At 34.4% G+C, this 27,498-nt stretch overlaps 2 protein-coding genes across 7 annotated transcripts in view; one reads left to right on the top strand and one right to left on the bottom strand.

Moving 5' to 3' along the window:
- Positions 1–1,822: 1,822 nt before the first annotated feature.
- SYCP3 (synaptonemal complex protein 3) lies at positions 1,823–8,582 on the top strand. Its single transcript, XM_030856258.2, has 9 exons — positions 1,823–1,950; positions 2,773–2,915; positions 3,278–3,344; positions 3,512–3,546; positions 5,253–5,370; positions 6,208–6,307; positions 6,948–7,046; positions 8,008–8,112; positions 8,242–8,582. Exons 2-9 carry the CDS (start codon positions 2,786–2,788, stop codon positions 8,293–8,295), a joined length of 708 nt encoding a protein of 235 aa, XP_030712118.1. The 5' UTR covers positions 1,823–1,950; positions 2,773–2,785; the 3' UTR covers positions 8,296–8,582.
- Positions 5,741–27,498, bottom strand: part of CHPT1 (choline phosphotransferase 1) — a 37,379-nt gene continuing 15,621 nt past the window's right edge. The window contains exons 3-9 of one of the 6 annotated variants that reach the window (XR_004039328.3): positions 27,219–27,360; positions 19,283–19,367; positions 16,344–16,475; positions 13,960–14,118; positions 13,369–13,494; positions 10,969–11,168; positions 5,748–8,321 (exon numbers count right to left, since the gene is read on the bottom strand). Coding sequence is in view for 5 of the 6 variants with exons in the window: in XM_030856255.3 (XP_030712115.1) it covers positions 8,277–8,321; positions 11,058–11,168; positions 13,369–13,494; positions 13,960–14,118; positions 16,344–16,475; positions 19,283–19,367; positions 27,219–27,360 (800 nt within the window). In the remaining variant the exon portion in view is untranslated. Of the gene's footprint in view, positions 8,322–8,777; positions 11,169–13,368; positions 13,495–13,959; positions 14,119–14,262; positions 14,295–14,914; positions 14,957–16,343; positions 16,476–19,282; positions 19,368–27,218; positions 27,361–27,498 lie in introns of those variants that run through there. The other 5 variants (XM_030856255.3, XM_060305568.2, XM_060305567.2 and 2 more) reach the window with 5 other exon arrangements.

Here is a 27,498-nt window from a genome sequence, read left to right on the forward strand (position 1 = left end):
TATTGAATTATATTAAAGAAGTTCTAAATAAATGGAAAATATGCTACGTTCAAGAATCGGAAGACTCAGTTCTCTCCAAATTGATGTATAGATTTATTGCCATTCCAATTAAAATCCAGTAGGTTGTTTTGTTTTTTTTCCTGGAACTTGGAAAAGTGATTCTAAAATTTACTAGAAAAGCAAAAGTTCAAGAATACACAGGATACTCCTGAAGAAAAAATAAGGTGTGACTTGCCCTCTTAGATGCCAAATCTTTAATAAAGCTGGAATGATGAAAACTGACTTTGCCACAGGAATAGGCAAACTGACCAGTGGAACAGGCTAGGGAAGCAGACTCAAGAACATACAGAAACATGACAGATGACGTAGCTGTTAAAGGGAAAGCATGCACTATTCAATAAACTGGTTTCCACAGTGAGGGGCGGGGGCGGGGAGTAATTGGACCCTACCTGTCACCAGGCACAAAAATAAATTCTAGATGAACAAAGGCTTAAAAATGAAAACTAAAGCCTTAAAACTTTTGTAGGGCTTCCCTGGTGGCACAGTGGTTGAGAGTCCGCCTGCCGATGCAGGGGACACGGGTTCGTGCCCCGGTCCGGGAAGATCCCACATGCCGCGGAGCAGCTGGGCCCGTGAGCCATGGCCACTGAGCCTGCGCATCCGGAGCCTGTGCTCCGCAACGGGGAGAGGCCACAACAGTGAGAGGCCCGCGTACCACAAAAAAAAGAAAAAAAAAAAAAAAGAAAAAAAAATTTTGTATTTTTATGATTTCAGGATAAAAATAAATTCATTTAAAAAGATACAGAAAGCAGTCATAAATATTAACACCACTCCCATATATAAAGAGCTACAAATCAATAAGAAACACATAACCCAACTGAAAAATGAGCCAGAAACCCAAATAGATATTTTAAGGAAAAGGAAATGCAAATGGCCAATAAGCATAACAAGAGCTTAATCTTATGAGTGATTGGAGAAATACAAAAGCAGACCCTAAAGAAATATCATTTTACACCCACTAGAATGGCAAAATTAAGAAATCTGACTATACCAAGTGATGATGAGTGCATTGAACAATGGGAACTCACTGTTGGTGGGAGTATAAATTTGAAACCAATTTGGCTTTTACATCATCTAGCCTATGACTGAGAAACTTCACACCCAGATACTCTGTAAAAACTTTAGCATATATGCAGGAGATTAGAATATTCATAGGATCATTGTTTATACAGGCTGTAATCTGAAAATAACCCACATGTCCACAGACAAGAAAATAAATGAATAAATGGTGGAATAGAGGCACAATGGGATATTTTGCAGCAGTGAAAATGAAAGAACTATGGCTACATGTAATCTAGATTCTCTTAGTGACATAATGTTAAGTTTAAAAAGCGAATGACAGAATACTACATAGAATATGGTACAACTTTCTATACTACCCAAACACAAACAGAACTAAGCAGAGTTGTTTCAGGGCACATACATGCGGTAACAAAACTTAGAAAATGGGAGGGTCCAATGATTAACACAAAATTCAAGATAATTAAAAAAAAAAATCTCTGAGTAGGGAATGAGGGGATGGGAGGGAAAGGACTCCCTGAGGAGATGCAACAGGCTCTGGTAAAACTGTACTTCACAAATTAAGTTGTGTGTTCTTTATATTCTTTTGCAACATTATTATTAAAATATTGTAAAAATTTTAAACTTAAATTACAAAAAGAAACTGGAAAGTGCCTCGTTTCCGGTGTACTAGCCATAGATGCCGCCCGCAAGGTGCTCTGGGTCAACACTCTCGTTGGGCGTGGCGTGCGAGGGAGCGGAGCCCCCAGGGTCGCTGCACGCATGTGCCCTCCTGCCAGCCAATCAGAGACGCTCCCGGACGAGGCGAGGTCGGCTTTTCTTCCGCGAGAATTCTGACCTGCTTCGGAATAGCTTCGAGGCTGTGAAGAGGTTAAGTCTGAGGGGTTGGGGCAGGGGAGGCGGGAGCGGCGGGGACTCCTGTACTGAGGCGTAAAACTGTGGTCGTCGGCCATAGGGGTGTTTTTCAGGTGTGAGGAGGGGAGCGTTTGTCCCGTGCGGGAATGTGAGCCAGGGGTTATTCTTGACCTGTGAGGTAAATCTTACCCGCTGGGTCTCCCTGGGGCGCCTGACAGGAATTTGAAGGCAGTACAGCTCCCTGCGGGCAGGGCCGCGAGTGGGCGGAAAGGCGCTAGCTGCGCTGCCTCGGGACTGGACGCGACGCTGGGCGGGTGGACAGGTTGACAGCAGGCGAGGAGGGTGGGCCCACACCCCGCAGAAACCATTTAGATGAAGCCAGGTCTCCCCTTCACTGGTCCTCGAGGCCTGGGTCGTGGAAATCTTACGGGACGTTATTTTCTGCGGCCCAGAACGCAGAACGTTTTATGTTGTATTTCTGTTGCTGGCAACTTCTTTGGGGCGGGCTCGTGATCCATCCTGTCAGTAATTACGATTTTCACATTGTGACTGAAATCAGCTGGATCTAGATTTGCCCCGATTTAGCCAGAACCTGGCCGGGCTAGGATTCCGCCGCCCTCCCGGTCCTCAGAGGCGAACCACCGCCGGCGCCAGGGGCGGCGCGGTCATTATCTTCTTCTGTTAACTTTTGGTCCAACAGAATAAATGAAAAGACTCCTAAAGTGGTATTCGACTAAAATCATCTTTATTTGATATCTCTCATTTTGAAATTTGCCAGTTCATTTAAATGGTGTCTTTGGATTCAGCAGGTTTGATTTTTTTTTTTTTTTAAATCAGAAAACATCGAAAAATGGTGCCCTCAGGAAGAAAACATACCGGGAAATCTGGGAGGACATTCATGGAGGATCAGGTTATAAGAGCCTGTGACTTTGAGAAAGTAGATAAAAAACATCTGATTGGTTCAGAGGATGTCATCGAAGGTAGCGTATAGCTAATGTTGGGCGGTGACCATGTCCTGCATTTATTTTCATGTACTTCATGTTTCTTATTTGGACTTAGTGAAGCTCCTATAGCATCTTTCACCTGATGTCTGATAAACAGTACATAGATTATTATGACATTAACACAGGAAGACTTGCAAAATTGTTCCCATAAAATGGTCTTGGATCCTGATTTAATTCCATCTAACCTGCAGAGAAAGTAGTGCATTTATATGTCTGTTTTAAAAACTTGTCTTGGCACAAAGCCTCAAAAAACCTCGAAATTAAGATATTACTCCATTTAAAAATTACCAAAATAGCATACTTAATTTCAACTTTTTCTTTTTTTATTGTCAATTCAGGGAAGACTCCAGTACTTGATAAACATGGGAAGAAAAGGACTTCTGCAGGAAAAGTTGAAGACGTGGGGTAATATGCTTAAACAATTTTCACCTCTTAGACTTTAAGAAAAGTCTATTTGGTTGTCCAATTAGTATTGCACGTAAAATACTGGGCATGTGATATTTCTTCCAAAACAAGAATGATATTTTATGGATCCTTAATTAAAAGTTTTTTGATGTATTTTTTTTTCACAGGGGTGAAGTGCAGAATATGCTGGAAAGATTTGGAGGTATGTTTTAGGAGATATTTGTATTCAAAATTGTTTTAAACCATATAATTTGTATAATACTAAGTAATAATCAGTGGAATATAAGACTGTTATTTAATGCTTTGTTCTCATATGTAAGATTTTGCACAAGTATATGTGGTTCGGCTTCATAGATTTCCTTACTAACTTTTTCCAGTTGTTGACGTGAAAAGAGATGGTGCTAACGATGGTGAGTTAAGAATGGTCCTGTTACTTTATAGGTGTGTGAGTTTAATGGACTATGAAATTTTAGAGCAAAAATGGATGGGAAAAGTGTCTATCCCTCTGTTTGGACTTTCACGGACTAAGTGATACAAACACACGCACATATCTGTATATGTCAGTTTTTCATTTTCTCAATTTAGTTATTTTCTATGGCATTCCTGTGTTCTTTAGGAAGGGCAGTGTAAATTAAAGCCTTTAAAATAACTTTATTTCTATGTTTACATTATTAAACTATGTAGTTGAGAATTAAAGACCACCTTGCTAGTAAGCAAGAGATCAGATAAAAAGTTCATAAACTTTAAATTGTATGTCAAATATCAGTTACGTTAACTGTGTTAGGGGATAGTATTCTTATAAAAGAGTCAATATTTGGCTCCTCTCTAGTATTATTCATATAATCAAGTCTTTTTTGAAAGCTTTGCCCTATTTGGTAGTAACAAAATGCTTGTTTTATAATCTGTCTTATAAGTTTATTATTATAGATGGATATTGGAAATACAAAATATTTATGTAATAGTGTAGGTCACCTCATCGTGATTACTGAAAAGTAACTATTGATGGTAGATCCCTATGCACGTGCCTAGCAAAGGATTACCTGAAGTATTAAAAAGTTTATGAAACGCAGTACTTATATTATTGGTAAAATGTCCCATAAAAATGTATTTAAAAGGGTTCTTTTTTCTTTTTCTTTTTTTTCTTTTTGGCTGTGTTGGGTCCTCGTTGCAGTGCGCAGGCTTCTCATTGCGGTGGCCTCTCCCGCCGCGGAGCACGGGCTCCGGGCGCATGGGCTTAGCAGCTGTGGCTCGCGGGGCTCCAGAGAGCAGGCTCAGGAGTTGTGGTGCACTGGCCCAGGTGCTCCACGGCATGTGGGATCCCCCCAGACCAGGGCTCGAACCCGTGTCCCCCGCACCGGCAGGCGGACTCCCAACCACTGCGCCACCAGGCCTAAAAGGATTCTTGAATGAATTTATTTAGATATTTACTTAAAATAAGATTTTCCTATGCTTGGTTGGTCTTTGTCTCTTTTAGTAAAAATATTTTTTAAAGTATCACTGACTATATTTTAAAAAAGTATTTTCTTTAACTATTTTTATTCTTTTTAGACTCTTAAAATAGTTTTGCATTTCATATAATGAGTTCTAAATTTAGCCTTTATTAGTGTTTTCTTATGAAGAAATTAAAGTCTGTCCTTCAGACCCTTTCTTTCAGTTATTAGCTCTTTTTAATCACCTCTAAATTAAAAAATTATCTCTAGTTAGGAAAATCAGAATTGGGATACCAATAACTAAAAGTTTTCTCAGAAAAAAAAAAGCAAGGAAATAATCTTGCTTTTTGATATTATGTGTATTTTTAAAGATCTTTTCAAAACTCTTGAACCAGCTTTATCGATGTTTATTTGAATACGTGGGAACAAAGTAACTTTCTTCCACATTAAATTTAATGAGTATTTATTTTCAATATAGCTGATATTAACAAGGCTCTTCTTGCCAAGAGAAAAAGACTAGAAATGTATACCAAGGCTTCTCTCAAAACCAGTAACCAGAAAATTGAAAACATTTGGAAAACCCAACAAGAGCAAAGGTAGGATGTTGTTTTTTTCACTGCCACAACATTTGCATCATTTCTTAGTATTCATCGGTGCAAATTATGAGAAGTACTATCATCTTCTACTTATTGGGATCTCTAGTAAAAAAGTATATTTGGCTTGATTTTCCTCTAAGTCCTTTAGTCCTATAACTTCATTCCTTCACAGACTTGAGATATATTTCCCAGAAATCAATAAAGATGTCCTTTTTCCCCTTTTAAATAATGTTTGAGGGTTTTTTTTAACAATAAAGGTAATTTATATTCATTCTAAAAATACACTAGCTGAATAAAAAGTAAATGTCATATAAACCATTAGTCTTATGATAGTTAACTGTTTAACAGTGTAGAAAAAGATCAACCTTATGTATTATAAATAATTTGTATATTTTAGCTGAATTAACTATTCTTTTGTACAAAATCATTGTACCAAAATGAGGAAAAATTAAGTGAAATATTTCTATTTGGAAATGTTATATGATAAATATAATAACTTCAGTGAATCTATTTATCATATCACAACCTATATTCAGTAGGAGAAAATGAAAAATAAATTGCTTGGAGATAAAATGGACTTTTCTGGAAAATGTATATGTACAATAAAACTCCCTTAGTTTTCAAGAGCTTAAAGTACATGAGAGGGTTTTTCTGTTAGTTGGTTAGGAAAATAAATACTTCTGAATCATGATAAATCATAACTTTACTTCTTGGCTTCACATCTGAAAATTTGATATTATTTTCTTTTTTATTATAGTATAATTAGTCAAATCAGTTTTGTCTTGAAAGTCTTTCCATATTGATGTGAAATATGACAATATTCATTATGTTTTACAGGCAGAAGCTTAACCAAGAATATTCTCAGCAGTTTCTGACTTTGTTCCAGCAGTGGGATATAGATGTGCAGAAAGCTGATGAACAAGAAGAAAAACTAACTGTTAGTATTATGCTTAGCTTTATAGCTTTATAATTAATCTACTATTACCAAGTGTCAAGTAGGAAGGGAGAGGCCGGCCTTGCAGTACATCCATGGACCTTAGCCAGGTTCCATTGCCCATTGCTGGCTATATGAGTTTGGTTCTGCTGAATGCAGAAGTACAGGCACATACCATACTCATAAAAGCTGTTGGTCTTTGCTTCGTAACATATTGTTAATATCAAGTTTGCTATTATTAATACTATGCAGAGGTTATAGTTTTTGGTAATGACAAAATCTAGGGTATGCGTATGTAAGTGGATGGCTAAAGTAGGGTGAAGAACAAAAATCATTGGTGGAAAACAGGCCAAGAAACTGAAAGACCAGCAATATTGTAAGGATCATCTGTGTTGACACTGAAAGCACCAAGAATTAAAATATGTTTTGAGTACTGTTGAGATTTCCTACTCAATGACCGGTAGGGTTATTATATTATTGTATATAAGTGGTGAACACAAATTATGTAAACTCAGTCATAGTAAATGCTAAAATCTTAAAAATATTGATTTAAAAACTATTCTTTTTAAGTGTAATGTAGAATTAATTTTTGCTAAATTTTACCCAAATTGTTATTTCATAATTTTTTCTTTTACATTTGTAGAATATGTTTCGACAGCAACAGAAAGTTTTTCAACAGTCTAGAATTGTTCAGAACCAGAGACTGAAAACAATTAAACAATTATATGAGCAGTTCATAAAGGTTTGTTGTATTTGGTAACATAATACATTCTTATAAAATATAATTCATTTGTGGAAGTAGAAGATAAATTTTTTCTCAGTTTAAGGGAAGAACATTTTGCTTATACATTTTAAATTCTTAACAGTTTTCCATTTTGAATGCATTGTTTTCGATTTAATTTAAGTGCTAAATGCTATCACTAAGTATTACCACTTGGTGTAGGAACTTTAGTACTATATTTGACTCCTCCATCTCTCTTATTCTTCACATCCACTGCTACTGCCCTAGTTCAGAACCTCATTATTCTTTGCTTATACTATGAAAACTCTTAACTGATTTCTGTTTTCCAACCCATCCTTCGTGGGTCTGCCATATTATCTTTCTATAACATTACCTTTTCCCTCCTGAAAAACTGTCAGTAGCTTCTCATGCTAAATTCTTAGGTATTCAAGATTCACCCCCCCAAAAATATGATTCTTTTTTTAATGCTCCAATTACTACATTCATCCATTACTTCCACGCCCTCCACATAACGGCTTTCTCTGAACTCACTCACTTTGCACTTTCATGCTTTTGTTTATGCTCTTGCCCTAGAATACTTTTAACCCCTTTTCCTAACCTTCCTTTCAGTCTTATTCTTTTGCCAACTAAATTGGAATTAAGTCCCCATTTTCTACTATATAGCTACGGGAAGTTGTGCTTCTATTCCTTTTATAAAATTTTGTGTGATTTTTGTTTGTTTCTTCCAGTGAGAAGGTACACTACTATTGTACCTCCTTTAATAATATTTGATTTATGTCTGACATTTTCTATTCCTTCAGTGGATATTTTGGTTTTCATGTATTAGAATATTTTTATTTGAGATAAATAATGTGCATTGATGAATATTAAAAAGTTCCTGCTTTTGAAAATTAATTGTATAAGTTTTGAACCTGAGATGAAAAGTGGTGGTTTGTAACTGAACTAGCCTTTTGTGTTTTAGAGTATGGAGGACTTGGAGAAGAATCACGATTATCTACTTACTGGTGCACAAAACGAACTTAGAAAAGAAATGGCTATGTTGCAAAAAAAAATTATGATGGAAACGGTAAGTTATTATATTTAAAATTGAAAAAATAAGGATTATTGTAAGCATTGAAATATTTTATTTGCTGAAATATGTATAACACTTATCTAAAAATTAAACAAATGTTTAATATCTCCTTTCATTTGACAGCAGCAGCAAGAGATGGCAAATGTTCGAAAGTCTCTTCAGTCCATGTTATTCTGATGACTCTTTGAAGGAATAACTTGAACCTAAGTAATATGATACAATTATAACATTAGCTAAGAGGCATGTAAGTTTTTAGAGTGGTTGAAAATTCTGGTTTAAAATATTACATCATATTAATCATTAGCTTAAGTGCAAGACCCTTCTTCTTCACCTCCAAATAAAATAATGAAGATATGTGAGTAGCAGCAATTCCTAAATTATATGTACCACTGTGCTTTCAGCTCTTTAATACTAATAGTGATTTTTTCTAACATTTGTCAATTAACTCTTAGCAATAAATATGATTTAATTTCAAGTTTTGGCTTCAGTGTATTTGTATCACTTCCAAAAGGTAGAAAGCACAGGTATAGATGGTTAATTAATTTTGTTCTTAAGGAAAAAAAACCCACAAAATCTGTTTTATACGTACACCCTTTCATGCATATTCATTAAGTTACACTACCAATTCTAATGAAAATAAGATTTCAAAAGAAAATACATTCTATTGACTTACAAAATTTATTAAACGCAACTTAAGTTTCCGTTCTGGAATAAATTAAACTGCTAAAAACCATTAACACAACCGAACAAGATATATAAATAACCCATTTTAAGACATGGATTTGTGAATGTCATTTCCACAACATCAAAATGCCATTTAATTTGGCTCAGTCCACAATTAAATGACACATGCTCTTAGTAATGACAAATTGCATCCTGCAATCTGTCTTTAACTATAAATTACACAGAATGTCTTTAACCATCTGTCTTTAACTATAAATTACACAGAATGTCTTATTTTTCAGTTTTAATATTCAGTAAGTATATGGATGTTTTTACATTCATTTCCAAATTTGAACAGTTAATTCCTACATCCTGTATTTTAAAATGTGCATTTTTAACATAGAAAAACATATGAAACTCTTGATTTAATAAATATTAAATTGTTTCAGCATTTGTTTGAAATATTTGAGTTAAACTTACTATTTTTTGCTGAAACTACTTTCACTGAATCATTCAAAAACAAAAAATATGCCCAAAAGATGGAGAAAGGAGTGACTTTGTCCTGTTTTTCCATATTTTAAATTCTAATTTTTGCTGCATAACCCACACTTATCTTAGTTTTAGGTTTTCCAAGTTTTTAAAAATGAATCCATACTGATTCTCTTTTTCTAACTGTGCTAACTTATGTAGGAAGAAATTAGTCCTCCACCATTAACAAATATCTGACATTAAGGGGACAGTTTACTTCCTAAATTTTTGCATTTTGTAAAGCCTTTTAAGCCAAAGTACATGCTGGAATGTAAATTTTAAGTATTATAAAATTTAAGTTTTAAGTACTATTCAAATTAAGAAGGTCCTTATTGAATTTACCAGTTGTTTCAGAGGCAAAATAAGTCCTCCAGAGTATTTTCTGTGTACTTAATTCACATAAGTATATATTTTTTCCTTTTTTTAAAAAAAAATATTTATTTGTCTGCACCAGGTCTCAGTTGTAGCATGTGGGATCTAGTTCCCTGACCAAGGATCGAACCCGGGCCCCCCACATTGGGAGCATGTAGTTGTAGCCACTAGACCACCAGGGAAATCCCTATTTTTTCCTTTTAAGGAATATCAACTTTCACTCTTTTTCAATATGCCTTTTTCTTGCATATTAAGATATAGTACATGTTCATTACTCCTTTTTTAAAAAAAATTATTTCACCATATGGCTTATGGTCTACAGAACTGTTGGATAAAATTACAAACAGGTAAGATGGGAGTCCGAGGATTTGGATCACCAAAGACCCATGTGATAGTTCTATTATTCATAATGAGCAAGGTAAACACTTTTAAGTGGGAGTGGAAAGATGAGAATCAGTACATAATGTAGTTAGTTGTTGCATAACAGATACTTATTTTATCCCCATTTTACCTCAAATGAGTAAAAGTGTACTTGAAGTAGCTTTAGCTGATATTCTAAAGGGAAGATAGTTTTGCTATGTTTTCATAAATTACTAATTTTCTTACACGTCAATTGTGCTTTAGCTATTGTTTTGTTTTTCACAAAGGGAAATGTTTAATGTCTCCTTTTTTTGTGACAATGAAGTTTAAACTCAGAATATCAAGGAACAAGTTGCCCTCACTGTAAAGATTCATTTGTTTTTCTGAACTGGTAAGATAAATTCCTCTTACTGACTACAAATTACAGAAGTTGGTACACTAAAGCAAGTATTTCGTTTTATACAATAGTAATTAATGTACCTTTTTTGAAAATGGCTAATAAAAAATACCTATAACATCATTTGACTCGATAATTACATTATTACAATTCATGCACTTATGCAATATTATGAACGCACTTGTCAATTTTTAGCGAAGTAAGCATCACCCTCAAGATGGATAAAATCATTTAAGTCCTGAATTTTTATGTAATCCTTTGGCAGAGAAAACCCCAATTGTCTGATAAGGATTTCTGAGACAAAGAGATTGCTCTTTAGAACTACAGTGGTTCACTTTCTTATACTCAGAAAATTGAAATTTCTTTCTTTGGTTTTGTTTCTAATTAATTTACAGATTGTATTACTCTGATAATACCTTGATAAAAAATGTTGCTACACAACGAGGGCTTTGCCACTGAAACAGACATAATGGAATCTACAGGACTTAATGTTTATATTAAAATATAACCTTATTTGATAGTATACTAGCCTCCTGAAAAAGGAGATTCCCTTCACTCCTAGGTTCCCCTAACTGCTTCTCCTCTTTTCCTTGGGCTATTAGTCAATATGCTTGTGAACCTGTTCAGGTGCTTGATGACATGAAGTCTTGAAGATACTTAGATGAAGGTGTCTTGAAATTTGCAGGCACAAAGCACTAAAGTACCTCATCATATCAAATGAAGAAATGACCTTTAGAAGCAAAAAAGAAAATATAAAATGGATTATGGTCTATCTTTTCTAAAGCAGCAGCTATTTTTCTGTCCCCTCACCCCCTAAACTCAAACCTTAACCAAAAATTCTTCACCGAAAATATTACATTTTATAGTTCATATTTGGACCTCACTGTAGTCCTCTAGAATATGCAGGGTATTTCACAGTTACAGAAACTAAGGCTCAGAGTGGTAAAAGGTATAAATTACAAAAGCTGGAAAACAACAGAACTCAAGTCTTCTGACTCCATATCCTTTCAATTTTCTACTGTACAACAAAGCCTCAAATTTTCTACTAGAAGGGGCTATCAGTCATTATCATGAAATCACTTCACCATATACTTTTCTTATTCCTTTGAGAGTAGCTGTAAGAAAGTAAAGGCCTGGAAGAGACATCATAGTTGAGGGAAGGCATATACAAAATTGTGTTCTTTACAAAATTAAGCGGGAGGCACACTATTTAAGAACTTTCCCAGAGGCTGGGGGGAAATGCTTCCTTTTAGAAAAAGGAGCCTCACAGCTCTGCCGGTGGAGAGGGAATTCTCACCAATGGGGGGAAAAAATCTCCTTATCAGTTACTTGAAAAACTCCGTCTGACTCTTTTCTCTCTGAAGCAAGAACCTTTTCCCTAAGGATGCCAAAGGGCACAATACGCTTAATTTGGTACACATAATGGTTTTTTGTTTGTTTTTAATTGTGGTCCACAAAGTGTTTTAAAGAAAAATTGAATTCGACTTTCTCACCACAATCTCCACCACTGATGTAAAACCAGGCCAACTCACTCATTACAAATGAGGTGCTCAAATTTTTAACACCTGATATTTTAATTCTGTTAATTCCATTTGGTAATACTTAACGTTCACTAAAAGAAACCCTACATTGAATTTTCAGATATTTTGAAAAATCACCACCTATTTCTTACATTTAGATTGTTTTGGAGCCCTAATAATATTTATAGTGGATAGCAAATTAAAAGAAATTATTCTGATTTTCAGATATTTTTTAGCATATTGCCTGAGAAACTTTCAAGGACTAAGATTTACATCTCACCACTATTTGAAGAATGGAAGACTTCTGAATGGATATTAAGTTATTAACTTACTCTAAAAAAAAGTATAATACTATAGAACCCAGTATAAAGGATGATCAGATGTACCCCAGGGGTCCATGCACAGAACAGACAGGCTTTGTTTTAATACCTCTATCTAACAAATAGTGTGAGATCATTTAAATTATCAAAAGGTTCAGTGTTTCTTTTAGCTCACTTTAATATTAGTTTTTGTATATCAATAACAATTTGGTGAAGTCCAGTGAGGTCTGAGGTAGCAAAATTGTCCAGAACTACCATTAATTGAAGACCAACCATAAAGATAATGTCTTAGTAAAATAAAAAATTTAGCAATGCCTCCTTTATCCACTTGTGTGATTAAAATGTTACCAACAATGATTTTCTTTTCCTCAGATGGCTAAAGCTTCTCTCTTATGCACCATAATTCTATTTTATAATCATTTTGAATAGAAATTAATATATGTATTATCCAAATCACTTTTTAAGCAGGATGCAATTAATGAGAATTTAATTTGCTTGATAAGAGGCATCATTATTAATATAAATTTTGCACTATCCTCAAGGGCCATACAGATACATAGCATTGCTTACTTCTAGCATAAAATGGTCCCAGAACCTTGTACTGGGTAGTCCTGTCTGTTCTGTTTTGTTTTGTTTCCTCAGTATTAGCTGACAGTTCTTGATACAATAGTGCCCACCTCTGCTAACACCAACTACATTTAATTTACCTGTTATCTGCTATAAGCTCATAATAATTCTAACAAGCTGGATTAAATAAGTCAGACACTAATACATGTCTGTAGTCCTTTGCCAGAGAGTTGAAGTGATTTTTGACATCTTAGTACTGGTTTTTTGGTACTATTTTTTTTAAGGTACACAGTTGTGTTTTTAAGGATTTAGGTTGTTGGAACCCTGATCTCCAGATATGTGGGCCGTTTTCAAACACAATATAAAGCAAGCTTTAAAGAAGTAATTTTAAATGTTCAGAAACAGTTACTGTATAGATTAGAAAGTAAGGCTACCTGATATCTCACTGAAATGACTCATTTAAGCATAGTATTATCTGATATTTGTTAAAAATAAATAAAAATCTTACCAAGAAAGCACTTACCATTGCTATCCATAGAACAACATATTCGTCTACAAAATTATTAAAGTACTGGTCTAAAAATAAAAGACCTGGGCCAAGAAAGACAGTGTCTTGAAGATACAGTTCACTTTTGGTCATGTGAGCTATCTATAAAAAAGTAAACAAAATAATTTCACCATTAAATTTTAAATGTTTTAGCTTTTAGTTTCAGGATAGAATTACCTAGAACTTTAATTTACTATTAAGACAAATAAGGATAAAGAGACCATTTATTTAACCTCACATTTGATATGGGAATACTGAATCTAAAATTTCTCAAATTCATGACTGGGTAGCTTATTAAAGTTTCTAATATTTAAATTCCTTGATATCAGAAAGTTATAATTGATAATCATTGCTAAACAAATAATTAAAAGAACTTACTATACTAAGGAGTCTGTCTCTGAATCTAACATTCATTTACAGTATTACTTGGAGCACAAAGAGCTAACTATTTATTGTGATGATAACACCATAAAAAACCTACCCATTGTATGAAATAGTTTCCAGCTTTGTGTTTGAGGAACAAGTACATATTTATGCCATGAATCATAAATTAAAAGAAGTTCTTACCACCAATTTCTGTGAGATTTTAGCAAAGACACATCCAAACATTAGGGTATAAAGACAAGGATGCTTTTCAAACAGATTAGTTGCTGACTTTTTATAGATCATTATTGCCAGTAAAATAATTATTCCTATGTGGAGTCCAGGTGACAAGACACTGGTACCCTAATGGATAAAGCAGAAAATCAGCACCAAATTTTAAAAATGCATTTATTACAATGCAAATATTTTCTAAGCATCTATTTTGTGTTAGGAACTAGAGACCTAGAGAAGAGTATGATAATGTATGGCCTAAAGGAGTATACAGACCTTAGCCATGCTTTTCAAACTTCCACAGAAACCTAGGGTTACACAGAGGTAATACAGTGCTTAGATGTTTGGTTCCAATTTTATATGAACACACATTTTAAACTAATAACCACTAAAAAAATAACATGATTTATTCCATACCAAATTTTACCATGCTGAAGGCCATCAACACTCCAATTGCCAAGTTAACATATTTTTGTGCAGATATTGAAATAAAGCTTAACCTGCCACTTTTTCACAATCTTAATCACTGATTAGGAGGAGTTTAATTCTGCCCTGGTCTCTCTCTATACCAATATCCCACCCCTGCCCCTGCCTTTTGCATTTAGACTACAAATGCCCTCTTACGTAACATTGTACAACCCGACCCATTACATTTTTATCTATGCGAATCAGGATGCTCTCAGCACTGCTTATCCTAAACAAAATATTGAAATAAATTTGATTTTAAGGCTTACTAAATATATAACCACCAATTTAAATGTATCCATTAAAGCAGGCTTATTCTTGTTTATTAAGTCTATATGTTATAAATTAGAACTTACTATAAAATTACATGAATATTATAAATATTACAAAATTGTATCTTAATAAAACACTATACTATATAGTAATGTTATAAATATTTAGATTATTAAAACAGTGCTTTTACCTGTACTTTGGTTCTGTAAATTTTATTCAAGGAAATCTGCTGCTAAAAAAGTTGGAAAACAACCAGTTTAAGAGTTTGAAATCAACCACTCCTTAGACATAGTGTTTGATTTCTTGGCTTCCTTCAAACATTTAATGAATTATGTCTTAGTAAAATATTCTAAAGTGGACACTGATTATCACTAGATCTCATCATCTTTAGTGGAGCTCATGTTCCTACAAGTATTCTATTTTATCATCCATGGTCAAGCAAAAAGTATTCTTAAGCATCTTATGCAGAATACTTTAACATTTCTAAAGCAATTCTGAGGTTAACTGACAAAACACCTCAAAACACAACAAATTAAAATTTCCAAATATATCAGAACTTATGTATCTAAGTGAGTTTTATACTTTGCCTTTGAATTATGTATATAAAATATATTCATAAAGATAATTTATGAATTATGTGGATTCCTTTGAAATAGGCTTAAGAGCCAATTTATAAGTCATTTAAGAGAATGAGTCTTTTTTAAAACTAAAAATGCTATATTTCATGTTTTTACTCCTCTTATTTATTAGACCTAGCTTCAAATGACTTTTTCTCAAAATCAAACCCACCCTTAAAAGATAGAAATTTTGAACTACAGCACTGAAGAAATTAGAGAGAATTAACTATAGCTTAAAGGCATTCCAAGAAGGTTTTGACAGAAGATGGCATCACTGGAATAAGTACTTATCTTCTTGTGATCAACTACCTTGAAGATGACAATATGTTTTTTTAAACACATGGATATTATGTTATATTTGTTAAAAACCAGGCAGAATTCCTTTCTGCCTCTTTCCTGTGTAAAAGTATTGAAGAAGTTTTAAAAAACAAATATGAATAAATACAAAAGAATTATAGATGAGCAAAGTGTAAAGAACACAAATACAAGTTGTACCGACTCCAGAACTGAGGATAAAATATTTACCTTTTAAAATATTGGGATAGTTTTAAAAATACATTTCAGTGAAATTTCAATAAAATTTACATCATGACTAATAAATTGCCCCATATGTGAAACCATGACCTTTGGCAGCTTTCCTGACATTCAACCAGGAACTCATTCCCTCCTCCTCCTCCTCTCCTATATCAGGGCCAGGCACAACGAGCAAGAAGACAAATGGCAACTCTTGATTATGTACAGTAATGAAACAGCAGATGATTAAATCGAATGTCACAAAAGTCTACTCTGAGAAAGGCTGTAGAAAGAGGAAAAATTCTTTAACATCAGTCTAAACTGTTTTAAAAATGCTTTTGTGTTATGTGCCTAAAAAGAATTCTTTTAAGATATTTAGTTTCCTTCCCTATTCTTGAACTTTGTCATATTTTTAGTATCTCTGTAGCTGGGTGAAAAGAAAATTGATCATAAAATTAATACTGAATGATGATGAAATTAATGTCTTACTGCTATAGTGGATCCATTCTTGCCAACACCACCATGGAGGATAACATGGAAATAATTTGAACAGGAAAATATTGCTCCACCTACTACTCCGAGAACTGGTAAGATCTTCAATTTTATTTCTAGGACAGGTATCTTTAGGGGTAGAGGAAAGAAACACATCATTAAGAAAACAGAATTTCTTTTCCTATTAAAAAGTAAAGAAACATTATGGTACAGCCCTGTACAATAAGCTATTCTTTTTCTTATAATCAAACCTTAACTTCTGGAATGTAACCTGAAGTGGTAACTTTTCTTTTAATGGTTTTATCTCTTAAAGTGAAAAATCCAGCTAAGTCTATTTAAATAAGTGGGATGAAGTATTTCATCTCACAAGCCTTCATCTGACTTAAAGAAACATGAAAAAGGATAGTTCACTTGACTTTAGTACGTCTAAAAGGCAGCATCACAGGACAGTCAGACACCAGGGTCTGCATCATGAATGTGACAAACGTGTATGCATGCAAAAGTTTTGTGTAGTTAATATCCAGGATTAAATCTCTAGCAATATATATTTACCTGTTGGTCAATTGCTGTTCAAGAAAACTTCCAAAGGCAGCAAAGGATTTAAAAGACAGTAACAATGAATTGCCAAAAGCTGTAGGCTATTGTGTACTGAAAATATACTCTGAAATACTGCACCAAAATTTGTGGAAACTACAGATCAACAATTAAATTTAGAAGATCTATATCTAAATTAAGTATTCTTATTGATGAGAATAAGTAGGTATGCTTTCTTCCTATGGTATTGCCAAAACACTGAATGAAATGATTTTAAGATTAAATTCTTCCCCAGTATAACCAAATCAGAATTCCAAATTTAAAACACCACATCTGACAATGACCAGAGTTGCCTAACTGCCTCTAAGTCCACATGCCCCTTCTAATGGGTACTGGCTGAACAGGTACCATGAAAGACACATCACATCCCTCTAGCATATTTTAGAGGCCTATGTATCCTTGATTCTATTATTTATTCTTACATGATAAGAAGGAATATGAGTATCTCAGGGAATGTTCCTCTACTTAAAAATATGCTCAAAGTCTATTTCTGAGCCTAGTGATATGAACTGTGATTGGCAATTCTGAAACTAAATGCCACAGGGAAATCTCTTACAATTTTTAAAAAACAGACTTAATTTTTAAAGCAATTTTAGGTTCACAGCAAAACTGTACGGAAAGTACACAGAGTTCCCATATACTCCCTGCACTCATACACACATGCTTCCCCACCTATCAACATCCTCCACCAGAGTGATACAATCCATGCGTTACAATCCATGAACCTACACTGACACATCATTATCACCTAACGTCCATAGTATATATTAGGGTTCACTCTTGGTGTTGTACGTTCTATGACAATGCATAATGCATAAATGACAAATGCATAATGACAGGTGGACAGGTATCCACCATTATAGTATCACACAGAATAGTTTCACTGCCCTAAAAATCCCCTGGACTTTGTCCATTTATCCCTCCTTAACCCCATAACTTCTGGCAGTAGCAGATCTTTTCACTGTCTCCATCATTTTGCCTTTTCCAGAATATCATATGATTGGAATCATACAATATGGAGCCTTTGCACAGTGGCTTCTTTCACTAAATAACATGCATTTACATTTCCTCCATGTCTTTTCATGGCTTGATAGCTCTTTCTTTTTAACACTGAATACAATTCCATTGCCTGGATGTACCATAGTTTACCCATTCACCCACTGGAGGACATCTACTGAAGGACTTGCTTCCAAGTTCTGGCAATTATGAATAAAGCTGCTATAAATACCTGTATTCAGGTTTTTGCAAAGATATAATTTTTTTTTTTTTGGCTGTGTCATGCAGCTTGTGGGATTTTAGTTCCCTGACCAGGGATTGAACCTGGGCCCACGGCAGTGAAAGCACAGAGTCCTAACCGCTGGACTGCCAGGGAATTCCCTGCATAGACATAATTTTTAACTTATTTGGGTAAATACCAAGAAGCATAGTCGCTGGATCCTATGGTAAGAGTATGTTTAGTTTTGTATCTCTTACTATTTTTACCAGGGTAAATATACCAGGGTTTTAGCGTAGTGACTAAAAACAGAGTCTGGAATCAGCTCCAGTACTTACTTACTAGCTATGTGTCATTGGACAAATTACTTAATCATTCTAAGACTTATTTATAAAACACAAAAATGACAGTATCAATTTCACAGGGTTGTTCTGAGGGTCAGATGAAAACAGTGATAGTAAAATATTTAGGAACATAGTAAATGTTGAGTAAGTATTAGTTGTTTACTATTGATATTATCCTTATTACTCTTCTTAACTCTCTGGGCATGAAGTGTTAGTCAGCCAATACTGTAAACTTAGGTTGTAGAGACAGAATAGTTTCTTCATAAATTTTCTGCCTATACAAAGCATGAATTTACAACAGTGGCCTCCTGAGAGTCAGATTTTATCAAAATACTGAGGTCTCCAACCACGCAGAAAATAAAAACACTCCTTAACATGGGAAACTTCACTATAGTAGGTTATAAAAAAATGCAAATTAGCAACTTTTCTTTCCTAATTTTGAGGGACAAGTTTCAAGCATAAAATATTTTACTGAATTTACGTTTTATGTATCTATTTTATGAAATAAATTTTGGCCTGAAAAGGTAGTTCAACTAGTCTGTTTAATTTTATATTAGGGAAATGGGGTCGTTTTCTTTTATGTGGTAGTACATTCATGCATAAGGTAGTATATTCATGCTGTAATAAGGTATATAGAATAGTAAAATTATAAAATGAAAAAAAAGGTTAAGAAATGGAATGACTATTAAATACAATTCCAAGGATTTCTGAAGAAAATTAACAATGCAATCTTTTTCCTAAATATTTTAAAGTACTTAAATATAAATTTAAATCCTCAGATTTACCGTATAGTCCCACATTGTTGCTCCTCCAAATGTAGACAACACAAAGACGATCACTAAAGCTACCTGAATTTCAGTTACATCCACTCTAAAGAGGAAAGATAAAGAACAGATGTTTGTAAATCAAATTCCTAAATACGAAGCTTAATTAACCTTATATTAAAATCAAAAGATGTAAAAATCTCTATAGGCTTACTTTATTTTTACCTTTAGTTTCATCACTGAATTATCAATTAACTACTATTTCACTATTAAGTGAAAAAGCCTATAGAACAATGCACTTACATATAGGTAAAAAACTTGTATATCATATATAAAATTGCTAATAACAGTTATCACGGAGATTACAGAAGGCTTTTATCTTCTACTTTACATACTTCTGCAAAGTTTGAATTTTTTAATAACAATCATGTATTACTCTTGTAATCAGGAAAAATTATGATAATATAAAAACCACCAGATGATTTAAGGCAAATTCTTAAACACTCTCAAGTCAATTTCATTTAAAAAGTAGGGAAAATTCCAAGTTTTTCTCATTATGTTACTAATAATCATTATAGTTTTTTGGTTTCCACAGACATTTTCCCCCTATATATAAACAAACTTCTTTCAAAAACCCACTAAACCAACATCAGTCTCTAATCTGCATCCCCTGCAGCTATCAACTCCTCTCTCCTTTGCTCCAAAAACAGGCTGAGAAGTAGTCCACATTTGTAATTTCCTCCTCTCTTCATATTTGCTGCTTAATCCATTATAGTCCAGTTTTTGGCCCCATTCTATTAAAACTGTTTAAGGTAAACAGTGACTTTCAATTTGTTGAATGCAAGGGATACATTTCAGTTACTATCTCGCATAACTCCTCTCAATATTTAAAATGCTGATCACTCCCTTTTTCTTGAAATGCTTTGCTATGTTTTTATTGCCATGTTCTCTCGTGATTCTCCTAGCTTGCTGGAAGCTCTTCCCAGGCTCCTTCCTCCACATCTTAAATGCTGTTTCCAGAATTCCTCTTTTCTCTTTTTAGATTCTCTGAGTATTACATGTATACCTAAGACTACCATCTATATGCTAATGACCTCTAAATCCGTTTCTCCTAATCCACATCTTTTCTTTCCAAGCTCCAAATTTTTATATCTGTCTACCTACTTTGCATCTCCATTTGGATGCCCTGGAGTTTTTAGATGCTAGAGGAATACTTATTGTTCTGCAAATATAAGAAATGTAGGGAACAGATCCAGATATAGAAGAAAAGACTTCTCAACTGAGTTATTTTGGGGGCATTTAGAAGGAGAAGGTGAATGGAACATTAATGCATAAATAAAAGGAAAATAATAACATCCAGGATTTGTAAGATCAGTGCTGGGCAAACCAAGGCCTCCAGGCTGCATGGAGAAATAGTCAAGTTAGTTGAAAAAGGTAAATGTAATAATATAATGTACGGTATTTTGTGGAGAAAAAGGAGGAAAAGTAATAACATTTACTAAGATCAGTTATGAGTCTTATGAACTATAAATTATGCCTGTTTTTTGGGAAGGGGAAATTGAAATGATTTTTCATGCCTGTATTGAAACAGGGGATATAACTATAGGATATTACTATACTCCAGAGCCAACATTCTTGCTACTACACCTGTGATTTATTATTAGAATTGTGCACTCTTTTTCCAGTAACAGTGGTAGAATTACATTAAGTTGATCCATAATTTTTCCAGGATATGATTAGTGACCAGAAGCAACTAGAAAAGCTGACAGAAATTATAGAACAAACTTTCTCTGAACTAAATGACACATACAGGGATTGAGCTAGGAACCTTGGTTTCACATATGCATCATTCACACCACAGATTTTAAATAAAACTGAAAGCTTCATTCTTCCTCTCTGCCTTTTAAGGATAAACTAAATAAATGACAATTTTTTTGGGAAATTTTTTATTGTTTATTTTTTCTCAGTAATTTTTTTCTTTACAATGAAGAATGTTGGTGTTCATGCATGTATGTTAAATGACAATTCTTGAGTCTGGAAAAAAGAAAGCTGAAAGGATATGGTAAAAAGGGTGGAATCACTAACAAAATCCTTAAATATGTGAAATATGAAGAGCCAGTTGAAGCTTGAAAGATATATTAGACAAGTAAAAGAATAATCTGTATGACAATTTACAAACTTAGAGAACTCATTAGGGGGTCCAAGATTTTAAAAAGTAAATCCAAAGACATAAAAAATCCAAGAAAGACGGATACTGGGGATATGGTGCAGGTACATTCTCAAACTATTATAGAGAACAATCTACAACAGTGCTCTTCAAAGTGTGGTCTAGGGTTTGTTACAGTCCGCAATAAGTATAGAAATTGAGAGTAAGCATTTAGAAACTTTCATCATAGTTTGATAGAGTAATTTTGTATCTCTTGAATTGAATGAAATATTGGGGACTGCATTTTGTAAGTCTGTTTTTTAATTTTTTAATTGCATGTTATCTCTCCATGATGGATTTGGGGGGCGGGCAGGGTAGAAATTAGTTCTTTACCACAAATATGTGGAAAAATGGACATAATACCATATGGAAATTCTAAGGATTTTGAAAGAAGAGAAAATTAACACCGAGTCTAAATATTCACATGTAAATAACAAAGTACCACATAATACAAGTCAACATTGGACTTGGTTTAGATTTTTTAATTAAACTTTAAGTATTGTTTGCTGTGTTGAATTGCATGGAAGCAGACCCTTGATACATGGGAGCAAATATGCTATAAATAAGATATGCCTTATCTCACATGGCAAGTATTAATATAGTGACAGATTTTAACTGTTATCCTGTAAATTATTTCACTAACTATACTAAGGAAAATACTAATATATCACTGATTAACTTTTAAAAATCCTTAATTAAAAGTTGAAAATTATAGTTTGAGATAGTTATTAATGTTTTGTCATTTAAATTATCTTATTCAAGATAACAAATTCATATTTGTACTAAAATCTACATATTTTCAGGAGATAAAACATACAACAAAATATCTACAAGTAAAATAGAATAGTATTTCTTTTTCTGTTCTATGAAACAGTATAAAACAGTATTTTAATGTTCATAAGAAAAACAGAATAGTATTTCATAACTCTCTTCCTTCTCTGTTTAATTTTTCTTCATACAATTAGGAGAGGAACTCTGCCATGGACCCTGAGCATCCCTGCACGTTCCTGTGGGGTGTGCAAGGAATCCAAGATCCTGAGCACCCTTTACCCGGGCCATTTCTCAGGGCTGTGTATGCAGTGAGCAACCTTGAAGGATGAGGTTACATCTCCCCGCAAAGAGCAGGCTTGCTTCCACTTACTATAAAAGCAACAGATCCCTCAGTGTTCCTCTCCCATAATGCCACCCACCACATGTGCAGGCATTCATCCAGTCCCACCGCATGACCCCATGGGGCTCGGGAGTGGAGCAAGGGAACCTGGCATGAACCTGAACCTCAGGCTACTGCTTTTGCCCTGAGTTATAAAGTTGTCCTCTGCCTCTGACCCAGGAGTTTTGTGTCTTCTCTCAGCATTCAGGAAACATTAACCGGCTCGCTCGGTAGCTTGTAAGGGTAAAATCCCAGACTCTTTACAGTTCATGACACAGAGCGCTTACCACTCACTAGCTAATGTGTTATGTGCAGTATTTACTTGTTTGGCTTGCTTTATTGTCTGTCTCCCATATTAGAACATAAACTCCAAGGGGGGCAGTGATTTTTGTCTGTTTTGTTTACTCATATTTTGTTTACTCATGTTACCCTAGGACCTAGAACAAGGCCTGGCATATACCAGATGCTTAATAAATATTTGTATGAATACTGCAAAAATATTTATTAAAATTCATTGTAAAAATATTACATCAGTATTCAATAAAATCACTCAAATTATATTGACCTTCCATCCTCAAATTTATTTTAACTCAGTTTCTTCTGTATGCTTATTTCCTTATGAAATTAGTTCCTTATCAGTAACTTACTGATTAATACATGACATCTGATTTTCTTTTAGTAAGAGTTACTTTTTAATGTCACTCAAAGTAAACATACAAAAGAAATTGAATTAAATTAAAGGATATGTCATGATAATGCTAACCTTATTACTGAGTACTTCTGTCCTCCAGATTCTGTACTAAGTCCTTTATATACATTATTATTTAATCTTTACAATAACCTTTTAAACACAATTATGATTATTCTCATTTTACAGATGAAGAAACTGAAGAAAATGAGGTTAAATAATTTATTTGTGGTCAAACAACTGGTATCTTGGAGACAGAATTTGATTCTACCCAATCTGATTCTAGAGCCTATGCTTTTCACTAGTAAACTTAAAACAGGAGCAATAGTAATAAATAACTTAAAGGTCTTTGAAAATTGGAAAAAAATTAAACAGCAAAATGTAGTAAGTTTTTTAGTCCAATTAAGCTCTCATTTGGCATATTTTTCTTCAGTCTTTCAGAACAAGGGAAACCACGTTAAGTAGGCTTAAACCAAGAATACATTCATAAAACGAATTTCCACAGTAGATTCTGAGATTGTTTAGCCTGGTTTCATATATCTGTATTCTAACAACATAAACACCATAAAAATTAAACCTCTCAAAAATTGACAGATTTTCAGGAAATACGTCCTAGTCAACAATTGATACTGACTGAGTTTGTAAGCATTTCCAGAGGCTTGGTTGATGTCCTACATACAGATCCTTCTTATAGTGTTAAGCTGGAACCAATGTATCCTACTCAATGCTCAATGGCATCTTTACTTTGGTAAAGTGAAAAAATACACAGACTAGGATCTGTGCCATACAGAGTAAGTATTTTACATGGTTGACCCCTGGGCACTGCAGGATCTCCTCCAGTCCCTGACATGCATGGTGCTCAACCATAACAGCCATTCCCCGAATGTTCTGAGTACTTCCTTTCCTCATGCTCCTGCCTAGAATGCTTTTACCCCAATCTGTCTGGCATATTCCATTGGCAAGTGACTCATCTTTGTATGTGCAGTTCTAGGCACACGTTAGGCTCTCAGTCAATAGCAAATGAGTATAAAATATACAACTGGGCCAGGAATGTGAACTGATTCATTTCAGAAAGATTTTGAATGAAGTTATAAGCCAGAAAGGTAAAGTCTAAGTCATTAAATAACAACAACAATTAACCAGAACATTGCATTTGTCATTAAATAACAATTAACCAGAACATTGCATTGTTATATGACTCCAGTTTACCATAGCAAGTTCACCATATTAACTAAAATGCATTAGACTTTGCAAAGCTATGTTTCTGTTTTAGCCTATTTTAATCTATACATAGGTACAGATTCTTAATTTTACATTCTTGCCTTGAATTTTTAGCCTGGCTTTTTTGTTTTTTGGCTGCTCGACTTGCAGGATCTTAGGTCTCTGACCAGGGATTGAACACAGGCCCCAGCGGTGAAAGCGCCAAGCCCTAACCACTGGACCGCCAGGGAATTCCCTAGCCTGGGAATTTGATCCTTGGGTTCTTGACCAGTGGGTAAAGAATCAGCTGAAGACTCACATTTTCCATAAAAGCTTTCCTAAACGAACTCAGCCTACAGCCAGCTTCTCCTTACTTAGGATTTCTTCAGTGCTATGGAAACCTAAAGCAGGTCATTTTCCACATGGTTATGGACTGTATTAGCAGTGTCACAGAAGTATTATCCTATCCCTTTATTACAGTATACTATATAGTTCCTAAAACAGATTTTTTAAAAATGCATTTTGTATCCTTCCACAGTACCTAATACATTGATAATCCCACAGTACTGAGCAGCAGTCGTTAAGAGTGTGGGAGACTTGAGTTTTAACCCTGGCTCTACACTTTTTAGCAGTATAAGGAAGTTACAGAACCTCTCTGCCTCATTGGTACAGTGGCGGTAATACCCTTACAGGATTAATGTGAGGAATAAATGAGATAGGGCATGTAAAGCGCTGAGTACAATGCCAGAACCATGCAAGTGCTCAGAGGTGATAGCTGTGAGTATTCCCTAATTTAGAGTCAATGTGGAAAATTGCCAAAGGCCTTCACTCTGCTAATGATCCGTAGTTTAGAGCTTCTTTCATTTATCATCTTCAGAGCTACTGTTTTTCCCATGCAGCAATAAAGTGTGGCTAAAAAGAATCAGTAGACGGGGAAGCCAAAGCAGAGAATGAGCCAATGGCAGACAGCTATTAAAGGACCAGGCAGAAAGGGAGCTGATGGAAAGAGGGATAGAGAACAGAGTTCCTGCCTTGTGCACTATTTCCTGGTGTCTAAGAATGAGGCATCGGGGCAAATATTACAATGTTATTACATCATCTCATCAACTGTCTACCACAGCTGAGAGTCTCATGATTACTGTTGTTGGTGACTGCTGTAAAGGGATTACCCTTTCTGGACACACAAAAATTTGACCAAAAAGGACCTTTAGATTCCATATCTCATTATTTTATCACATAAGCCAAATGCTTTTTTTTCTTTTTAACATCTTTATTGGAGTATAATTGCTTTACAATGTTGTGTTAGTTTTTGCTATATAACAAAGTGAATCAGTTGTACGTATACTTATATCCCCATATCCCCTCCCCCTTGCATCTCCCTAGCACCCTCCCTATCCCACCCCTCTAGGTGGTCACAAAGCACAGAGCTGATCTCCCTGTGCTATGCAGCTGCTTCCCACTAGCTATCTATTTTACGTTTGGTAGTGTATATATGTCAATGCCACTCTCTCACTTTGTCCCAGCTTACCCTTCCCCCTCCCCATGTCCTTAAGTTCATTCCCTATATCTGTGTCTTTATTCCTTTCCTGGCCCTAGGTTCGCCAGTACCATTTTTTCTTTTTTTAGATTCCATACATATGTGTTAGCATATGGTATTTGTTTTTCTCTTTCTGACTTACTTCACTCTGTACAGCAGATTCTAGGTCCATCCACCTCACTACAAATAACTCAATTTTGTTTCTTTCTATGGCTGAGTAATATTCCATTGTATATATGTGCCACATCTTCTTTATCCATTCATCCGATGATGGACACTTAGGTTGTTTCCATCTCTGGACTATTGTAAATAGAGCTGCAATGAACATTTTGGTACATGACTCTTTTTGAATTATGGTTTTCTCAGGGTATATGCCCAGTAGTGGGATTGCTGGGTCATATGGTAGTTCTATTCGTAGTTTTTTAAGGAACCTCCATACTGTTCTCCACAGTGGTTGTATCAATTTACATTTCCACCAACAGTGCAAGAGGGTTCCCTTTTCTCCACACCCTCTCCAGCATTTACTGTTTCTAGATTTTTTTATGATGGCCATTCTGACCGGTGTGAGATGATATCTCATTGTAGTTTTGATTTGCATTTCTCTAATGATTAATGATGTTGAGCATTCTTCCATGTGTTTGTTGGCAGTCTGCATATCTTCTTTGGAGAAATGTCTATTTAGGTCTTCTGCCCATTTTTGGATTGCATTGTTTGTTTTTTTGATATTGAGCTGCATGAGCTGCTTGTATATTTTGGAGATTAATCCTTTGTCAGTTGCTTCATTTGCAAATATTTTCTTCCATTCTGAGGGTTGTCTTTTCGTCTTGTTTATTCTTTCCTTTGCTGCAAATGCTACTTTTTTAAGTACTGCATATCCTTTTTCTATATTATTCAGGTCCCTTATTTTTCTCTTTCTCCTGTCTAATGTACTTGGATTAGTAAGTTGGAGAAGAGGGAAAAAAATACAATTATCATCAAATATGTAACTATAACATGAAGAATACCTGAAAGATTAAAATTAAGGTGTAGCATTTATGGATGCTTCAATAAGTTAAAAGGTAACTTGAATTCCTGATTGACACTTTGTCCCCCTTACTATGGATAAATGAAGTATGACAGATAGTGAAAATGAATTTGATTATATTTTTAAATGTACAACTTAAAATACATACTTACTTTCCAAACCTCAACACGCCTGAAACATAAGTCTGCCAGTGAGCACAATAAAACATGAACATCCCAATAAAACAGCAGAAAAACAACCAGTCAGGATACGTTCCTAAGCGAACAGCAATTGAAGCTCCAACTGCCATAAAAACTGAAAGAAACAAGAACCATTAAGAATTTAAAATAATTAATTAAATGATTGCCACTGACTGTTTAGAAATACAGAATTTTAAGGTGCATAATCTTGGCATGAAAATAAGGCACACTAAGCAAAATAAATTCCTGAACA

The sequence above is a fragment of the Globicephala melas genome, chromosome 10 (genome assembly GCF_963455315.2).
Source record: "Globicephala melas chromosome 10, mGloMel1.2, whole genome shotgun sequence".
NCBI lineage: Eukaryota > Metazoa > Chordata > Mammalia > Artiodactyla > Delphinidae > Globicephala > Globicephala melas.